Source organism: Haliotis rubra, unplaced genomic scaffold (assembly GCF_003918875.1).
Source record: "Haliotis rubra isolate DU_JTF1 unplaced genomic scaffold, ASM391887v1 Scf1189, whole genome shotgun sequence".
Classification (NCBI taxonomy): Eukaryota; Metazoa; Mollusca; class Gastropoda; order Lepetellida; family Haliotidae; genus Haliotis; species Haliotis rubra.
The window spans coordinates 163,440-183,782 of NW_025765102.1; the positions used below are offsets into that span (position 1 = coordinate 163,440).

The 20,343-nt window shown below is 41.1% G+C and overlaps 1 protein-coding gene across 1 annotated transcript; it reads right to left on the reverse strand.

Moving 5' to 3' along the window:
* Positions 1 to 1,620: 1,620 nt before the first annotated feature.
* On the reverse strand, positions 1,621 to 20,275 carry LOC124260401 (putative ankyrin repeat protein RF_0381). The gene is made up of 4 exons (XM_046694707.1): positions 20,126 to 20,275; positions 12,810 to 12,894; positions 10,082 to 11,957; positions 1,621 to 1,732 (listed from the first exon to the last, which is right to left on the reverse strand). The coding sequence occupies exons 1-4, from the start codon at positions 20,273 to 20,275 to the stop codon at positions 1,621 to 1,623; spliced, it is 2,223 nt and encodes a 740-aa protein (XP_046550663.1).
* Between the last annotated feature and the right edge of the window lie 68 nt (positions 20,276 to 20,343).

The window sequence follows — 20,343 nt, forward strand, 5'->3', positions numbered from 1 at the left end:
CAATATTCCAGCAATATCATGGCGGGGGACACTGGAAATGGGCCTCACATATTGTATAATGTGGGGAATCGAACCCGGACTTTCAGCGTGACGAGCGAACGCTTTAACTACTGGGCTACCCCACCACTCTAGTCGGTTTACTCATGACTATCTGCTGAAAACGGATGGGATGGACCTCCGATGTGTGTCTCTTGCGATGAAGTGTTCACTATCAAGCATGTTCTGCTTGACTGTGTGGACTTTTCGACTGCAAGGGATTCACTTTGTGATGCGAGGAATTTGGAAGATCTGTTTTCCCGTGTGAGCGGGCATATGATTGTTAACTACCTGGGGGAAGTTGACGTGAATCATAAATTGTAACAATGTAATGTGAATAACGAATCGCTTGCTTTTGGATTTGGTGCTATGACACCTGAATGCGATGAAAGTATATGTTTTTAAAATAAAACTCATCTACGCTTTGATTCACAGCCAATAAAGTTCACAGAGGTGGAAATCACTGAGTGCTGTGACAAGCTGAATACTAACAAGGCTGGTGGTGCTGACATGATCGTTTTCGAGCACCTAAAGTAGTAGGTGACAGAACTTTGATGTTTCACTTGGCAACCCTCTACAACATCATTCTTGAATCTGGACATATCCCGACAGCTTGGCACGAGAGCTGCTGCCTCTGTACAAAGGTGGTAATAAATCAAAGAAAGACCCGAACTCTTACTGTGGCATATCACTGTCCAAAGTGTTTGAGATGGTGCTCCTGTCTCGACTGGACGGAATACATTAAACTGATACCTTTCCTGACCCACAACAAATGACATATCAATCTCAGTTATCTGCCCTTCACACATCCTTCAACTTGCACGAGACGATACGCAATTACCACGAGTGATAGAAGGATACCCATGCTGTGCTCCTGGATACATCAAAGGCCTCCGACACAGTATGGCAAAGTGGTTTGAAATACAAGTTATTCTAGTGTGGAATCAAAGGCTCCTCGTGGACTGTTCTTGACGATACGTACACGAGATTGATGTGTCGTGTTTTCCTTCACTCAATATGTTGTAGGCCTGTTGCCATGATGCAGGGTATCAGACAAGGTGGTGTGCTGTCAGGGAAGTTGTACCTGCTGTACATAAACTCCCTGCTCTCTGAGTACAATCTTGGTGCTGTCGTGATGGACTTAAGTGTGTGTTCTCCCACTCGGTCAGATGATGTATCACTCGTTTCATCGTGGCTCTCTGACCTTAGAGAGATGAAGAGGATGCAGTAACAACTACGTGCTCTCGTCATTCAAGAGTGAAATTGTGACTTTTCCAAACCGACCGAGATGTCAACAGATGAAGCAGGTTGAAGTCAGCTTGTATGACCAACAATCTTCATCTCCGCAATGTTGGAATAGTCTTGACAAGCAACATGTCAAGCAACATGTCAAGCATAAAGCTGCCATATCCTTGCGGTCGGGTGTGTGACAGCTCGTGGGTTTCACCCACGGTTTACAAACCTAATCATCAGTCTGACAGTTGTTAACCGTGTGTTTCTTCTCAACGTGGGTCGGAACTGTGGACTAACCTGTCTAAATTTGAGATCTTGATGCTGGAGAGATCTTACAGGCACGTCATAAAATTAATGCAGGACGTGCCTCGTACCACTCGCACTGATAGCTGTCTTGGGCTCCTTGGAGTTTGCCTCTGGAGGCAGTTGCAGATCAGCGGAAGTTGTGTTTCCTGGGTGATCTCTTGAATATAGACCATAGATATCTGCCTCACATATGCCGGCTGATGTTCTACTTACACAACGTCTCTTCGTAATTGTTGGCATATGTGCTTGTCATGGTGCTCAAGAAGTACCTACCTTATTGTCACCTGGAAAACTTCCTACAATCAGGGTCCTTCTTAGGGCGTTCAAAATGGAGGAGAATAGTAAAGACATCATTCAGGAGTATCATATGGCACAATGGAGCAGTCGGTTTGCAAATGGCCTTGATCTTCACAAGTGCCAGAGGATACATCACCAGCTGGAAGTCCATCCTGCATGGACGGTGTCATTGCTGGCCGCATCACTCAGATGGCAAGCTAACTTTGTCATCAAAGCCTGCGCTATAGTGAGAGACCTATGTGAAGCAGGACTGTGTCATCGTGTGGGTTGATGTATAATGACTTCCTGACTCACGCCGTAGTTGTGTGTGGATACACAGGTGCAACGAGGGACGAACTGTGGATAGGCCTGGTCAATGTTGGGCCAATTGAATTCAGTGTGAAACTTCATTAAATCAACCCAACTGAACTTACAACGTGCTTGTTGTAATGTACAACTGACTTTCCCCTGACCAAAGGACTTGATTGAGTTTTCTGTGCATAAAATACATCACCATAGTGTACAAAGCTATGTTCCAGTGACTCATTGTAACTTTAGCGTTTGACTGATCAAGAAACTTGTTTGAGTGGCATTTTAGAAGTTGAGACGTACAATATATAACAAGTTTTATGGATAACAACTTCTTTATTTTCGTGAGTGCGACGTTTCGATACAGATTCTTGTACCGTTGTCAAGAAACCTTGATATCTGCTTCAATATGCATGAAAGTCAAAATCCTGTCAAAATCCTGAAACAACTGCATAACTGTTGTGTTTACTTTCTGTACACTCCATTGTGGAAGAATAAAAGATTATATATTGGTCTGTGTTGATTGAGGGCTTCTGTCGGCGGATTTTAACCGCTTCCGCCAAAGGTGTTGTCTACCAAGTTTACCAATATTGCAGCTATATCGTGACTATGCTAATAGATATAGGTAGACATTTAATGGAAAATTGTGATGGAAAAATCAATAACTTCACGTAAGATCATGTATATGTTACATACCACTGAGGCGTATTCACTCAGATGTTTGCAGGTGGGAATTTTCAGACAGACATATAATCTCAATTGAAAGAAATTACCTTGTTCTGTCATGTCGGATGGTTTCATATTACATTGTGGCTGTGTCCGCATTCTTCCTCTCCTTTGTACTAGTTCTTGTAGGTCTGGAGGGAATTTATGGATACTGTAATGAATCTCACACAGAAGAACAGAGCAAGCTTAATCATTTAAATATTCATCGTCTGTGGTAAATTTCAAACTATTTATTATTGTTATTATTTCAAACGTAAGATATGACTTGGTTTGTTTATTGTTTAACGCCGCGTTCGGCAATATTCCCGTTATATGGAGGCGGACTGTAAATAATCCAGTCTGGACCAGACAGTCCAGTGATAAACAACACGAGCATCCATCTACGCAAAAGAGATACGATGACATGTGTCAACCAAGTCAACGAACATCAAGAATCATGGGATGCTGAAGACAAATTCTAACCCGGATCTTCACCAGTCAGGGGCAAAATAAGCACCACCAAAAGTAAATATGCATCCATTCACCCTCATCTGGTCTGTAAATAGTAAAGTCTTGATCCCATGCCCGACAACTCAGCTGGGTCAAAACTCGTCAATATGGACCAAATGTGGCTTCACACATTGTCATGAGTTAACCCCAGTGAGCCTGACCACCCGATGTTAGGGAATCGAATCTTCACGGGTCTTCTGCAATTGAGGTGGTGACGAGCCAACGCTTTAACCATCTAGGCTCAGCCCCACCGCCCCTGTAATATCACGGCGGGGTACACCAGAAATGGGAACAACATGTGGGGAACGAGTCATCTAGAAATCTAGGTACCCCAGATATAATACATCAAGGTCTGTAATTATGTCTGTGCGTCTTTGAACATCTCCTATTGACAACCACTGTAGCGAAACTGATAGGACTTTCCTGCAATAGTGATATATATATATATATATATATATATATATATATATATATATATATATATATATATATATATATATATCAGAATGGTTTTCGTATTGTGGATGAAGACTTCGCTCCAAAGTTTGGAACTCGAGAATAAGCGTCTGCAGCGGCGTCCGCCATTCTGGTTTGTTTGGTACCGGCACTCGTTGTAAGGATAATCTATATTTTTTATTTATATGGTTTAAAAGTCACTCAAATGGAAGTATATGACCTATAAACATCTCAAAAGTGTTAATGTTTAATAATATAAAGGAAATACAAATGTTATCAGTAGTTTTGAACCCTTTTGCAATCTCCAAAGGTATCGCTGGTATCTGCGGAGAGGTTGCCAATGTTACAAAGCTTCGATCTGGCTCTCTCCTGATAGAATGTACCCGGAAACAACAATCACTAAATCTCCTCAAAATACAAGAATTTGTCAATATCAAGGTCGCTGTCTCAGCACACAAAGCACTTAACTCGTGTAGAGGCATTGTACGGGACAGAGCTCGATGCCTGTCTGACATGACTGATGAACAAATTGTCAAGGAACTGTCTCAGCAATCCGTCACAGCGGTAAAACGATTCAACTTCAAAAAGGACGGTGTTGTTCAACCAACGAACACCTATCTCTTCACGTTCGCGCGAGCAAACATTCCTGACTCGATTAGAGCTGGTTATTGTAGCATTGGTGTGGAGGTGTATGTCCCCAATCCACTCCGGTGCTACAACTTCCAAAAGTTTGGACATGGATCCAAGTCCTGTCGTTCCTCTGCTGTTTGTTACCGCTGTGGTGACAATCATGATGGCAACGACTGTACTAAGGAAGTGAAGTGCACACACTGCGGTGGTAACCATATGGCCTCTTCCAAATTGTAACTCTGTAACGTTTGAGACAAATTGCTTGTTTTGGGTTTTTTTTAAATTCGGTACTTTGACATGTTCTTCGTTGTGGATAAAAATGTAGTGGTCAAATATGTGTTTTAAGAAGCTTATTTAAACTTTGTACTTAAAATGTGTATGTGTGCACATTTGGTCTCATGGCTATATTGCTGAAATAATGACTATGAGACGTATAACTCAAATCAACTGAACGCAACTCTTTATGTTTCAAGTTATAATGTGATCGTTTTATTGATGAAGTGATTATAAATACTTCTATAATCTCTGTTTCTACATGTCCTACAAGATGATGTGAAAGTCTCGAAGCAATGATCAGAAATCGTGACAGTGATCAGTGAAGTTTAAATATGTTTCCTCAGTTATGTCCAGCCAAAAGGAACAAAAGTATCCGACAATACTACATCAGAGCTGGTTCAACTTTCCAATTTAGAATATACCTGAATGTTAATAATATGATACAATACACTAAATGTTGATAAAATGAACATAACTGAGTGAAAACCACTGCAGATCACAACTTACATATCCAGTCACACATGAGTTGTAGGCATTAGTTGTTTGAAAGTGGTCGTGCAATGTGTGCGTGCGTGTTGGAGAGGAGATAACGTGACATGTTGCGACATTTCTCGAACTTAAAACGAAAAATGAACTGGGCAGGGAGTCGACGCCAGGTAGCTGGAAGCAGCATTCTCAAGCTTTGCAGTGCTCGTCCCACTTTTAATCGGAATTTTCGAATTGCAAAGTGATATTCCTACTGGCCAATATGACATTTTCTTTTATGGTTACCCAAGCCATTTTGGAAACACAATGGCCGATTCTGCTGCTAAGCCAACACTCAAAAGGTCTGTGACACCACGTCTGATACTTCACAGGGAACATAAACTTATCATCAAAACACCTATGTGGGCTGAGAGGACATATATGGAGAGGTCATCAGCATGCGATGATGTCAAATTGTCTACTCGATCGGTGATGTTTTTCAAGACAGGAAAGGTTTTTTTGAAATGATCTGTTAAGGACAATTTCCATTGGATTAGTTCTCCTTTATACGAAATAAAATAATCTGATATTCACAACAAAACAGTTGTGTGACCTACACCGAAATTAGGGAAGAGAAATGTTATTTTAACTTTACATGTGATAGATCAGGTTCTGCACTGCAAATATGTGCGTGTCAGACAAAGGGACCGCCAGCATACAGGTCCAGGGTTCAGACAACAACATTGGCGACATTCTACTGTTTGCTTTACTTTGAAACAGACAGTTTTATATTCTTACAAAACTTGCTTTTTTTTCGGCAAATCCAGTCTTCATCGGGTTTCGAAGTCTTACGTTTAGTAGATGAACCATTATTTGATGCCATGCCGATCCTGGCAACCAGCGTCTTGGAACTGAATCTGACATGACTGCAACTAGCAAGCTGCAAAGATTTAGTCAAGGTCTGTAGTATCCCATATGGTTCCAGTTCAGCAACATGAGTGTCACATTGATCTTCTGGTGTACATTTTCTGAAACCAGCCATCTCCTTGATAAACTCAGTCTTGTACATTGCGATTGGGATCATGATAAAACAAAGCCAATGCGCTTGAACTGGCATTCTCAAACACTTGACCTCTTCGAAGCAATCACTACTTGTAGTTGAGTGTAAAATGTTATATCTCTGTATTGAACGTTAGCACTATTGTTCCGAAACTGCTGTATAAACAGTCACGTGACCTGACCAATGAACGCAACGTCAGTCCCAGAAGTCCCCCGTTGAACTATAAGAGACACTACCTCTGCCCACAACATGCCTATATTTGGTGCTAACCGGCCTCTTTGAAAGCCCTTCAGCAGCTGGTATCACTTTTGCCCACCATAGCTAAATAATAGTGATAACCACTACGTTTTCAGCTTATTCCCCATAACTGAATCGTGAAGTAGAACATTTCATATGAGGATTGAGCAAATTCTGACATATGATGGTAAGTCAAAGGTTAGGTCTATTAGAAAAACACATTTTAAGGGTAAAAATAGCTCACTCGTGTGTACAAGATATGAATGTGAAATATCAGTTATTATTACCTCTCGTCATTCAGAATATTCAATCACATTCATAATGCTTAGCATTTGTAAAGGAAAAAATATCTTAACTTCAAACAGGAACAGTGGAATTTCTGGCAAGATGAGAGTAAATACTTAATTGTTTTCTGTCGCCTCCCAATGCTGCACAAGATGGATAACTGCTTATGTGTATAGTATGGCGTGCATTTGAACCAAGTACATGCCACTCGCAGCAACATTGTGTCTCATGAAGATATGGAACATGGTTGTCCTTTATGTTTAAGACAAGGCTGTACTTTTAGTCCTATCTCATTTTCATTTTTCATAAATGAATTATATACTAGGCACATAAAGAAACTGTGCATACAAAAATTTAAAATCTAAATTTATCAAACCTGTGTAGACACATAAGGATTTAAACTCAGAGATTAGTGACATGTATCCAACATGCATGCACGTGCCACGTTCCGTGACGTCAGTGGGTTCGTCCTTGAGATGTGCAATACGTTGTTGTACGTGCATTCCGGGAAAGAGAAACAGAGCAAATGAATGCCACACAATACTGTCACTTTGGAAAGCTCAACCCCTGCCCTTGTGATCGTTCATAAAATTAAACGGCTATTGAAACGCATAGCATGCCAAGGCTCACGTCTGCACTACGTCATGAGGCCATTGTGACGCTACCAGAACACAAATGACGTCATCGATCGGCCACGTTCTGGACTTCCACGTGTAACAACGCCAAGACAGGACATATGGATAAGGGTGACCCATCTTCGCCACAGGTTTCAGACTGCGGTGATGACTGCCCGAACCATTCCAGGACTTCGCCATATCCACCGCAACACAGTTCGACAACATTTACGTCATCACGGGATCAGACCACGACGTCCCGCCATACGGCCTATCCTGACACAACGTAATCGACAAGCTCGCCGAATGTGGTGCCGAAATCATGTCCGCAGACCCTTGTTTTGGTGGAGAAATGTTGTTTTTACAGATGAGTCCAGGTTTAACATTTCCCATAGTGATGGACGTAACGTGCGTATAGACGCGTGGAAGAACGTTATGCACAGGCCTGTGTCTTGGAGAGGAATCGCTTTGGAGGTGGTTCCGTGATGATTTGGGGTGAAATAACAGCACGCCAAAGAACTCTTTTGGTGATTGTTTAGGGCAACTTAACTGGTGTGGGCTACAAGGATCAGATTCTTAGACCTGTGGCAATTCCTTTTCTGCAACGTCATGGCCCTGGGTTAACATTCCAACAGGACAATGCCCGCCCTCATACGGCAAGGGTTGCTATGGATTTCTTGCAACACCACAACGTTGACTTACTGCCTTGGCCTGCAAATTCACCGGATCTCTCCCCGATAGAGCATGTTGGGGACGAGATGGATCGACGTCTACGCCGTCAATTGAAATTCTCCCGACTTGTTATGGTCTCATGATCCCTCCATTAAAGTTTATATGTACCTTTGACATTGTTATCGTACTTATCAACTGGGATAATATTTTGACAATTCACAGTTTCTTTATGTGGCTAGTATATATTGAAAGAGCTTAAAATGGTACACATGATATCCAATTGTTTCCAGACCTAGTAGAACTTTTGATGTTAACTTTTGCAGATGATACCATTTTAGTGTCAAATACTGCTGTTAGTCTTCACGGACAACTAAATATTCTAAATACATACACAAAGGAATGGACATTATCAGTGAGCCTAGCACAAATTATAATTGTGATCTGTAGGAACGGGGGTCCCTTGGCGCTAAATTAAAGGGAATATGGTCATTTAATAGCCAGTTAGTCAGTGCTGTTGATCATTGTTCATACTGAAGAATCTGGTTTTATCACTGCGTGCACAGAAAACTTGTATTGTTATAATGTATGTTTTCAACACAAAGATGGAACCATGTGAACTAACATATTGTTTAAGCTCTTTAAGCGCAATCATATTACGTGGCTTGAAGGTACTTGGAGACTTCAGCAGTATGAATGTTTGAAGAAGGTTCACTTATTAGCATGTAAACAATTTCATTGTATTGGATCCTTTACAGTTAGACAAAGTACATACAGCGACATCATGGTATTAGAATACACCCAAATAGTATAAACAAATAACAAACAAACCAGCCCACCACACCGTGCTTACTTAAGATAGTAATGAAGTGAGTTTTGTTTTACGACGCCACCCTTAGCAATATTCCAGCTATATGGCGGCGGTCTGTAAATAATTAAGACTGGATCAGACAATCCACTGATCAACAGCATGAGCATTGATCTACGCAACTAGGATACGTCTACACCTGTCAACGCAGTCAGCGATCCTGACCTCTTACGAAAAGAATGGATTACTGAAGATCAATTTTGACCCGGATTTTTACGACTAGATAGCAATATAAAGGGATGATCTGGATGTAAACTGTTACGTGGTGTCGTGACATTACGACGTGACGCATCTCGTTGGTACTGAAGATCCTAGCAACAGAAAAACAGGATCACAGCAACAGTAAAACGAGTTCGTAGAGATCGTAGAATCAGGAAAACACGATTGTGGTAACAGGAAAACGAGATTGCGTTTGGATGTTGTGGTTTTCTGACGTCCGCACATGTGGATACTACCAGTGGCCATAAGCTGGTAGGATGAAAAGGAACAAATGTTATGGATTGTCAACTTCTTTATTAAAACTGCTTTACATATATATGCAGATTGATGCTCAAGTAAGAGATCATTTGTGTGGAAATAGGTTTAAACATACATGTTGTGAGTAGAAAGTTCATGATGGAGGTCGAAAGGATGAGATGGTGTTTGTCCCGTAACCCGTAAAGCCGTATCAGAGAAGCTTGAAGGTTTACCTGTGTTCACATGATGCCAATATATAGGTGGTATAACATAAAAGTGATGTGGTGAGTCTTGCGAGAGTGGGTTAAAATTTCTGGCGGCTGCATTTTGCAACCGTTCATTGTAACTCATGGGAAGTTAATTCAACTGTCGCACGTTGTCATAGCTTAAGACAAATATTATGATGAATGTTGAGTAAAGACATTGGCGGATGTGCCCTATGTTCCATACAAGGACACTCAAAGTCAAGATATTTTGACCAGTTTGTTTACAATTGTGGAATTTTCACAAACTCATCTAAGGCTACCAGAGAGCAAAGTATTGGTGATTTTTCAATACCTCTCAAAAACACCTTTAAGTGCAGGATACAGGTTTACGTTTGCTAATTCAGCTGCCTTTGATCCATGTTTGTTTTTGGCACTCAAATCTACAATCGCTTGTGAAAGGATATATCTTACAATAACAACATACCCTTGCTCAGTTGCCAAATGAAGGATGTTGTTGTCTTCATTATCTTTCATTGACGTATCAGCTCCTTTCTTCAAAAGTTCATCAAATGCAAGTCTATTCCCACTACGTGCTGTCGTCAGAAGTGGCGTCCTACCATATGCCCCCCTCGTGTTGATGTCCACAGTGTTATGGGACAGGAGGTATTTCACTATCTGGACGTTGGCGGTACAGGCCAAATGAAGGATAGTGTTGCCGTCATCATCCACTTGTGTCAATTCGGCACCGTTCTTCACGAGGAGGTCGAACACTCCTTTGTTTCCTGAACGTGCTGCAACCATCACTGGTGTCAAGCCAGCTTTTCCTTTTCGGTTAATATCATGCACAATGTCCTTAACCGTCAAAAGATACTTCACTATGTCCGCATTTCCTCCATCACAAGCATTCTGAAGAATGTTATCACCAGAGGCATCTACACTTGACAGACTAGCTCCTTTTCTCACTAGTAAAGCAAAGACATCTGCATATCCGTTCACTACAGCAAGTAAGACTGGCGTCATTCCTTGGTAATTTGTGTCGTTGATGTTGACAAAGTCCTGAGTAATGATATATCTTGCAGTCTCACCTTCATGTTGCAAAAGCGCCAAATGTAGAATGCTAGAACCAGTTTCATCCGTTGTGGCCATATCGGCTCCGTTAATGCTTAGCAGATGTAACAATTCTTTGTATCCAATTAAAGCAGCTCCTATTACTGGTGTTGTCCCTTGCTTTGACCGACTGTTGATGTCCACAATGTCCTTTGCGATGACATATTTAATGAGTTCTTTATTACCCCCTGCACATGCCATGTGGAGAATGTTGTTCTCATTACTGTCCACCAGTGACAGATCAGCTCCTTTCTTCACAAGAAGGTCGAAAACATCTTTGTGTCCGCAACATGCGGCACGCATTGCCGGTGTCATTCCTTCCGTTCCCCTACTGTTGATATCCTCAGTGTTCTGTTTGAGAACATACTTTACTATTTTCAAATTCCCTCCAATACAAGCCACATGTAAGATATTTTCACCGCTATCAGGCCTTACAGAAAGACTGGCTTCCTTCAAAAGAAGAAAATGGAACACTTCCCAGTATCCATTAAATGCAGCCAGTAGCACTGGTGTGAACCCTTCAGACCCCCTGGTGTTTATATATGAAACGTCTTGACCAAGAACATACTTAACTATTTCAATATTGCCGCCTTGACAGGCCGCGTACAGAATAGTGTCATTGTCGTCATTCAGGGTCAGATCGGCTCCTTTGCTTACAAGTAGGTCAAAGACGTCTTTATGTCCCTTGCTGGCTGCAATCATCACCGGCGTCCTGTGCTGGTTGTCTGTGCTATTTATGTTCACACGATCGACTCTAAGGATACGATCAACTATGTCAACACTTCCCCCCAAAGAGGCGAAGTGTAGGATAGTGCTATGATAATGATCCACAAGTAAGAGGTCAGCTCCTTTCTCCACAAGTCCATCAAAAACGTCTGCATGCCCATTCAGAGCTGATTTCATTATTGGCGTCATGTTATCAAAGTTTCTACTGTCGACGTCCACAATATTCTCGTTGAGGATGTACTTCACAATGTTGAGGTTTCCTCCCTCACAGGCCGTATGTAAAATCGTGTTTTGGTCTTGATCCACTGAGGACAGATCTGCGCCTTCCCTCACAAGTAAATGAAACATATCTTTATACGCTCTCATTGCTGCAAACATCACCGGTGTCCTCCTGAGTATGTCCCTGGTGTTGATGTCTGCCTGGCCCCCAGACAAGAGTAGTTTAACTCCGCACTGGACTCCATCCATACAGGCTCTCATAAAGTTGGTGTTAGGTTGGGTCATTGATGGTTGTTTATTTTCTTTTTCTGTAAAACACAATAATATGAGAAAAGTATTTGTCAGTGCTCACATCTAATTCAGCTTTGGCTTGTTAAGTTCCTCAGTGTGCTTCAAACAGTTCCGTTCACTGCATGCCATGGAAAGGATGAAGTGAGATCTGCATGTTCATGCTTTCAGTTTTTGAATGACCAATGTTGTGAAATTGTATCATCGTGTAGATCTACTTATTGATGTGTTTCCAATGGTATGCTATTGTAAACAAGCCAAAAAAGCTTTTCTAGAGTTACTGTCGCTTTAAGTAACTTCCACATGGAAACAGCCATCTTGATGCATTCTTTACACTATGACACTGGATATATAAACTATTGTTGGTGAAATTTGTGTTTACATATACTAACGAAAAATGTAACTGTTCATAACATACAATTGCATAAAGTTATTTTACTAAATAAACATGCTGCAAAATTTGATGGCACTTGCACACATAATTTATTCACTTTTTACATGCATTTTGTCATTGGAAGTCGACACTCCTAATATTGAAAATTGAAGAACGGTTGATTATTCTCTAGCCTTTGAATACTGTGGAACACACATTAATTCAACCTAAACTGAGCGACATAATCTATTACCACAGTAGTTAACTCATTCGTCATCAAGCCACAATCCCGGGTTGGTGTATACTGCTTCACTGACTGTTGTTTTGGCCATTGGAATAATTTTAGGTCGTTAATCGATACGGTAATCGTATTCATTGGCAAGTTGATTTATTCTTCTTTATTCAGTAAAACATCTTTGTATGATGAATATCAGCTACTTGTATTCTCAATAGTGTCAAAATACATACAATATTGAGTATTGCACATTGCGGAATTTACCTGGCACACATACAACGTTTCCAGTGAAGGTCTTGAGACATCTCACACCTTGGCAGGTCTTTTGTGAACAGGATTCAGCTTGAACCTGCAGACAAAGGTATTCGGGGAGTAACTCTAGGTTGAGCAAAAGAAATGTATGTGTCAAATGCTACATTTGGTTTGAGATGTTCTTCTCTCTGATAAAGGAATGCAAAAGCGTGACAAAAGTATTTAGACATTACTATGCAGTTTCTCCAATAGAAACATGTACACACTTTGTTTCCAAATGTCCCCATGTACATTGAGGCAAACGATTTACTTCTAAACTCCATAATATATCTGGTTATAAATGAATACATGGATGAATGAATATGTATTCATCAGCATACGCAATATTACAGCTACTAGCGGCTAGAATGACTTAATAAAAACTCCAACTAAGAGATTGCGAAAGGGTGTCACATATCGCAGAAAATTGGAGAAAAAAATCAGAATTGGAATTAAAACCTATATCTTGCCACAAAGTTGTATTTCTTTTTAAAATGCTATAATCGTATGGACTTGGGTAAAATCTGCTTTCATTATAGAAACATTAAAATGTATCAGCACTAAAGGAATGTGTTTTACATGTACGCTGAGTTGACGTTGGCAATGAATGCAGATATGGACATTCTCACCTTGTTGAAGGAAAGCATGGGTTAAGTGGGAATGTCCTATTCCCAAATATGCCGTAACACAAAATCATCTATACAGGGACACTGTTATTGGTATGACTACCAGGTTATGAAGAACAAACTAAATATCTATAACCCAAACAACTTCTAAATTATGGTTCCTGATGTGTTGCTGGTTATAGCGTCCGCCCGGAGAGCGGAAGGTCGCAGGTTCGATTCCCGACCGCGTCAAAGCAAAATACGTTCACATATGGTACTTATTGGTCCCTGCCTGGCGCTCTGCATTAATGGGTCGGCTCGGAGTCAGTGTAATGTGTCTGAATGGGGTATTCATGCCTCACTGCGGCATGGTATCTCAGTGGGCTAGCACTATAAAACCAGCTTAAGTCTGGGCTAGTACAAGCAGCCTCACATCCACATACACAAGCAAACACGTCGTTATATGAGCGAAATATTCTCAAGCACGACGTTAAATCCAATTTCACCTCACCTCACCTCCGGATATGTTGAACTGCATGATATACACGATATGATCCACGCAAGTGATATTCACTATGATCCGCTCAAGACACATAAGATATGATTCACTCAAGAAGTATAGGATATGATCCATTCAAGAGGTATAGGATATGACCCACTCTAGAGCTATAGGGTATGACCCACTCTAGAGAAATATAAAATGATCCCCTCAAGAGATATACGAAATGTTCCATTCCAGAGGAGTTTCCTTTCCGTCAATTTACTTACAGGCTTCTTAACATTATGAAATATCAACCCTAACATAATAAACGGATCCTGAAGACATGTGAACCGAATATGCACATTAAAATACCCTGTTGCATTCTTGCACCCAGAATGCATCATCCAACACAGGTAAACGCCTTGCAGCATTGGATGTCACTCCAGTGACAAATGAGTTTCAGGCAAGTAGATTTTCAAACAAATAAAATAAAATACACATCTTGCCTCAGCGTTTCCCTTTGGTACGTAAACAAATCTTGCACATTCTTCTGTTTTGTCCAGTGGCAACAAGTAGCACAGAAGGTTGTCAGAATCATAGCCAAAGCTCCTGCAAGATGGTCTGTGTGTGCATTTGTGATTGCACATATTGACACCCACAGAGGCATACATTCCTACAGCCTGCATTTCTAATATTTCAGTAAGTATGTCAGGGGGTTGATTGTGTCCAACAGTGGCCGTGAAACAACACGACAGATGCAACATGACAAGGTACATGGTCCCTCTCATAAGTGATATGTTGTTTTTATAATCTACCAGAGCCTTAAACATTGAAGACGTCCGTATTGTCTGGTCTACTACCTTTGATCTTGCAGTTTATATACAATGATCGTGTTGACCTGTAGTTTATCGTCTCACCCTTTATCTTTTTAATTTTTCCCTTATCTTGAAAATATCAATCCTATAGTTTATATTAATATCACATTCAGTGATTAACCGTTAACCTTTATGAACATGAAAAATAATCAGGTGCAATTAGTGTATTGTAGTTTTAAGAAATTAACGAACGACCTTCGATTTGGTGAATTTTTTATATGAAAGCGAGTGCTACTTGTTCAGGATCATCGCCATGACGTGTGTTATAGAGACGACATTGATACTCTTTATAAAATTCGGGATAATTACTTGCAATGTTATTAACAAGTATGATTAAAACCACCAGTTGTCGACACACATCCTATGCATGAACGTATATGTCTGTAGAAAGTAATCCATTATTGTACAGTAGTGATTTCTTTGTTTCATTCATTGGTTATGATTCACTGAGGGACGCAAACCAGGCAAAAGTGGCGGATATGTCCTGAAGTACACGAAGGTACAAGTAACGGATTTCTTTACGATCATAGAACAGCCAAAAAGCCAAAACGTTGACAATCGACCAATTTCTGGGTCTTCGGTCAATGACAACATTACAGGATCGGTCAATTTAAACGATCAATCCAAAACCAAACTCTAGGAAATTCAAGACGAGCTCAAACGGTGAATCGATTTCCTGTAAACATTCATCAAGCTGGTGGACACGCACTTCCGGTATCTTTCACTCTCAGGCAAATGATTCCTGAATAGCTATTTCCCGATCGTTCTACACTATTCCGTGGGTCAAAACACGGTAGAACCCTCTACATTTGTCTAAATATAGCAAGTCTACATATGACACTGCCCTTACTGAATCTACAGGTAATATGTCAACAGCTGAAACACTGTTGTACAAGGTACAAGTGTCATTGGATGATGTATATTTATATTAATCACAAGTAAGTAAGTAAACCTTCCCTTGTAATTTAGTTTATTGTATAAGTTAATTGTTGTGTCTGAACTATTCTCAGTCACGTGACATGTATATATTTTCATGTGTTATATTTCCTTGGCCGAGGTATCACAATGCTGTAGTATGCGGAGGGTTAACCGCCGGTAGCAATGTGTTCCCAATCAAGTCCTTATCATCATACACCTACTCATCAAAACAGATTTTTACAATATAAACTGACCGGCAAAAGAAAGTATACAAGTAACATATAATTGGTATTACACTTTCTTATTAAAGTACATATTCTACTACTTTTGTTGGGTTAAGTCCCCTCCGGGATTTGAACCCACACCACACCCTCAGAGTCAGGCACATAATCGCCAGCACACAAAGTCAGACGCCTAGACCGCTTAGCCACCGCGGCTTCCAGTTCCACGGCTTCCGCTAAGCGGTCTCGGCGTCTGACTTTGTGTGCTGGTGATTAGGCGCCTGACTCTGTGGGTGTGGGTTCGAATCCCTGAGGGGACTCAACCCAACAAAAGTACTAGAATCTGTACTTTACTAAGAAAGTGTAATCCCAAACATAACATATGTTACATTTGACCACTTTCTAAATGGCATTGTGTATTTCAGAGTATACAAGACGAGGTAATTATCATTATCAGACTACCAAGACACACAAAGATACAATACAGTGGTGTTAACAACATCTTTACTCAACCTGACCTAAAAATCACACGCATACTACAGAAACACGTGGCGTCAGACATGCGCAAGTTCACTGGGGGTCCTGAACACCAGTTTTCAAACACATAGAGGATAAGGAGGTACTGAGTTACACACAATAAATGTTCACTACCATCGCTTTAGTATCTTGCGTCAATACAGGCACGCAGCCACCTTCTAGCCGAAGACGTCAGACCTCGGACAAGGTCACGTGGTATGCGACGCCATTCGTCATGGAAGGCTTGTGCAAGTTGCTGTCTATTCTGTGGTGAGTTAGGGTGTTTCCGCACGCGTCTATCAGTGCATCCCATATGTGCTCGATCGGCGACATGTCTGGAGAGCATGCTGTCCACTGTAGAACGTTCACGTTGTTCCTCTCATCGCTGTCAACGGCGAACAACTCGGGCCCAACGCAATATGTGACGTCTGGGGTCAGGGGTCAACACCTGTCCTTTCAAGGGTCAGTAGGCTCCGATACCTGCTGTACGAAGACGTCTAGTCACCGTATATCGACTGACACTGTCATCAAGGGAATTCGACGCTGATGACGTTACCGTCAGGTGTAACGTCTTCAAATGCCGGTCTTCAGCCGGTGTTATTACTCGCGGTCTCCCACTTCTTGGTCTGTTCTGTGTCTCTGTCCCGTCTGCCTGTAACGTTGCAGCAGTCTAGAGACGGCGTCACATGTGCAGCCGAAGGTTCTTGCAACGTTGCCGTGTGTCGACCCCAATTGGAGCATACCTATGGCCCTCTCACATTCAACTGCTGAGAGTCGTGGCATACCTGTGGTGGTCGTTTTCAAACTACATGTGTAACCTGTCCGCACACTATCTTTTATACCCTTAGAGCATGTGGAACTCTGACAGAGGCCCCAAATCATGGTTTATACAATTGACCACTTCGACGTTTTATTCGTGAATTTCACTGCAGGAATCAAATTGCTACGTTGGGGCGACGTTTCAGTGTATAATTTACCTACAAATATATATCAGAAATGGTAACTTTTGGTATACTTTATTTTGCCGGTCAGTTTATATATGTTATCATATTGGCTATCGACACAGCCCTTTACACTGTACATAATGCATATTAGACCTTTTAGCTTTCATATCAGTTGTATCAGTTTATGCAATATTAATGTGGACAAAAGGTTAAACGTCTTTTATGTTAGCTATGTAAATTGTGGATACATAAATATTTCTGTATGTCTGTAACTAGAGTCCCGGTTAATGGTTAATAATAGTATTAACTCCCGCCAGCAACTTCTAAAAAACACCCAAAATGCTGCAAGTTACGGTCCAAATTTTATAAAGAGTATTCCTGTCGTACAATATGAGTCTCTATGACAAATCCCGTAGTGATGGTCACGAACAATTAACATTAACGCTCATATGGATAATTCACAAAATCGAAAGTCGTTAGTTATCTTCATAAAACTACAATACAACAACCTCGCCAATACCTCGTGTGGAGCCTACAAGTAACGATCAATGTAGTCTCTATAACATAGTTGTAGCGATGGTCCTGAACAAATAACATTAACTCGAAGGTCGTTCGTTCATTTCTTAATAATGCAATACACCATTTGCACCTGATTAGTTGCATATTCATAAAGGTTGAAGGTTAGTCACAAAATATGTTATTCACGTAAACTATGTGATTGATATTTTCAAGATATGGGACAAAATTAAAAAGATAACGGGTGTGACGATAAACTACAGGTCAACACCATCCTTGGATATAAACTGCAAGACCGAAGGTAGAAGACCAGACATTACGGACGTCTTCATTGTTTCACAATCAACCCCTGGCATACTTACTGAGATCTTAGAAATGCAAGCATCAGGAATATATGTCTCTGTCGGTGTCAGTATGTGCAATGATAAATTGCACACACAAACCATCTTGCAGCCGCTTTGGCCACGATGCTGACAACCTTCTGTGCTACCTGTTGCAACTGGACAAAACAGAAGAATGTGGTACAGTCCATTTGATACCAAAGAAAACCTCAGTGTATACAGTTATACAATAATTAAATGAAAATTAACTCCAGTAAAAAGATCGTTATCCCCTGTGATGGAAAATTCAACACAGTCATGCTTGACTGTGATTCTCTCATCACAAGGGATACAAAACGGAGGATCCTCACCTTTGAATATATATTCGTGAGTATATGTTGTATGGCCAATACCACATCGTCGCATAACAACCTCTTCACATCTAGACTGACAGCCCAAGTAGGTGTAACCGATAGTTGCCTATATTTGATGTATTTATTTTTCAAAATAGATCCTCCTTTGGGTACTTATAAGCATACAAATGTCGGTTTTAAAATCCTATGACAGTTGTAACTATATTATTCAATAAAATATTTACAAAACAAAAAACTCGTTTTTGTCTTGTTCGGCAACCCCTACAGGGCCCATGTGGGCCCCAACAGCCAGGAGGAGGTAATTCTAACCGTCAACCTTGTACCTCACTGTTCATGCTTTCGTTCACTGAGAAGGACGTCTGTGTGAGTTGTTCATTTGAACTTAGGAATTCTTCGACTTTGAAAGGAAAAAGACGCAAATACTGTATGTATAGCACCTTTCTTTATCGCACGGTCGATAGGTAGAACTGTACTAATTCTTTTTTCATTCATAATTTGTTGTAATTTGCCGACTGGTCGGCCGTTTTCAAGCGACTAACTCGATCGGGTGGTCAGACTTGGCTGACACATGTTATCGGTTCCCAACTGCGTAGATCGATGTTCATGCTGTTGATCACTGGATTGTCTGGTCCAGACACGACTATTTACAGACGGCTGCCATACAGATGGAATACTGCTGAGTGCGACGTAAAACTAAACTCACTCACTCACGCTCGTTTTTAAGCCATGTGTCTTGCAAAATGGCGGACTTAGTGGCTTTCCTTCCCTTTACCATTTTTTGTTAGCTGGTTTAGGGCTTCCACTTCTTGGTGGGTTTAGTATGGTAGTTCGTTACCAACATATTTTATGAATGTCTTATTCTAATTTTAGTGACATATCGGTAGTCATGTTTCTCCAATGGGTACTGGCACCCGCGCTACGTTCAGCCATTATTCATTTAGTATTTGCACACGTGTACTATGTATACTTCGAGTGTAGCATTTGTTCTTTACTTCACATATTTTCCTGTTTAATGCGATAGCTTGCTGATTATTGACTATGTTTAGCATTCTAATATCGCCCGTGTGTCTGTGTTTTTTTGCATAATACTTGTGTGTTATATTTGCACTTACCAGCCACTACGTTCAGTTGTTTTGCAGTTCAAACACTGCATCACTTGTAATGCGGTCTCCGGCCCGGTACAGTGCATCTTGCCGGCACTGGTCCATGCAGGTAGCAAAAGTAATGTAAGTCCCCATGGTTCCTAGTATGGTGATCTACCTTCAGTTGTTGGTGATCTATAGCCTATTTTTATATTGTGTTGTCCCCCATAGTTAAAATGTTTTAGATTCAATAACTAGTTTTACATATATATCTGTGATACTCTAGTTGCTTTACTGTCCTTTGTCGGCAAGTTTTTGTACTATCTATATATATGCTATTTCAATGTCAAGTGTTCTCGTCACGATATGGCTGAAATATTGCCGATGTGACGTTAAATAATAACTCACGCACTCACTCTTGCCGGCACTAGTCATACGGGTTCAGGACCGTCACGGTTCTGGGACATTTGCATGCACCGGTTCCGGGGGCATCGATGTCCTTGTTTTTTTATGGGACCCCGGTAATCCTGTTCCCACAGGTTCTTCCTCGGGTCTCGGCGCCGCGGGTCGGTCGATTCGGGCGCCATGGCCCTTCTCGACCCCTGGTCACTTTCGGTGGCTTACTCTCTTGTGCCCTCGTAGAATTCCCTGGTTA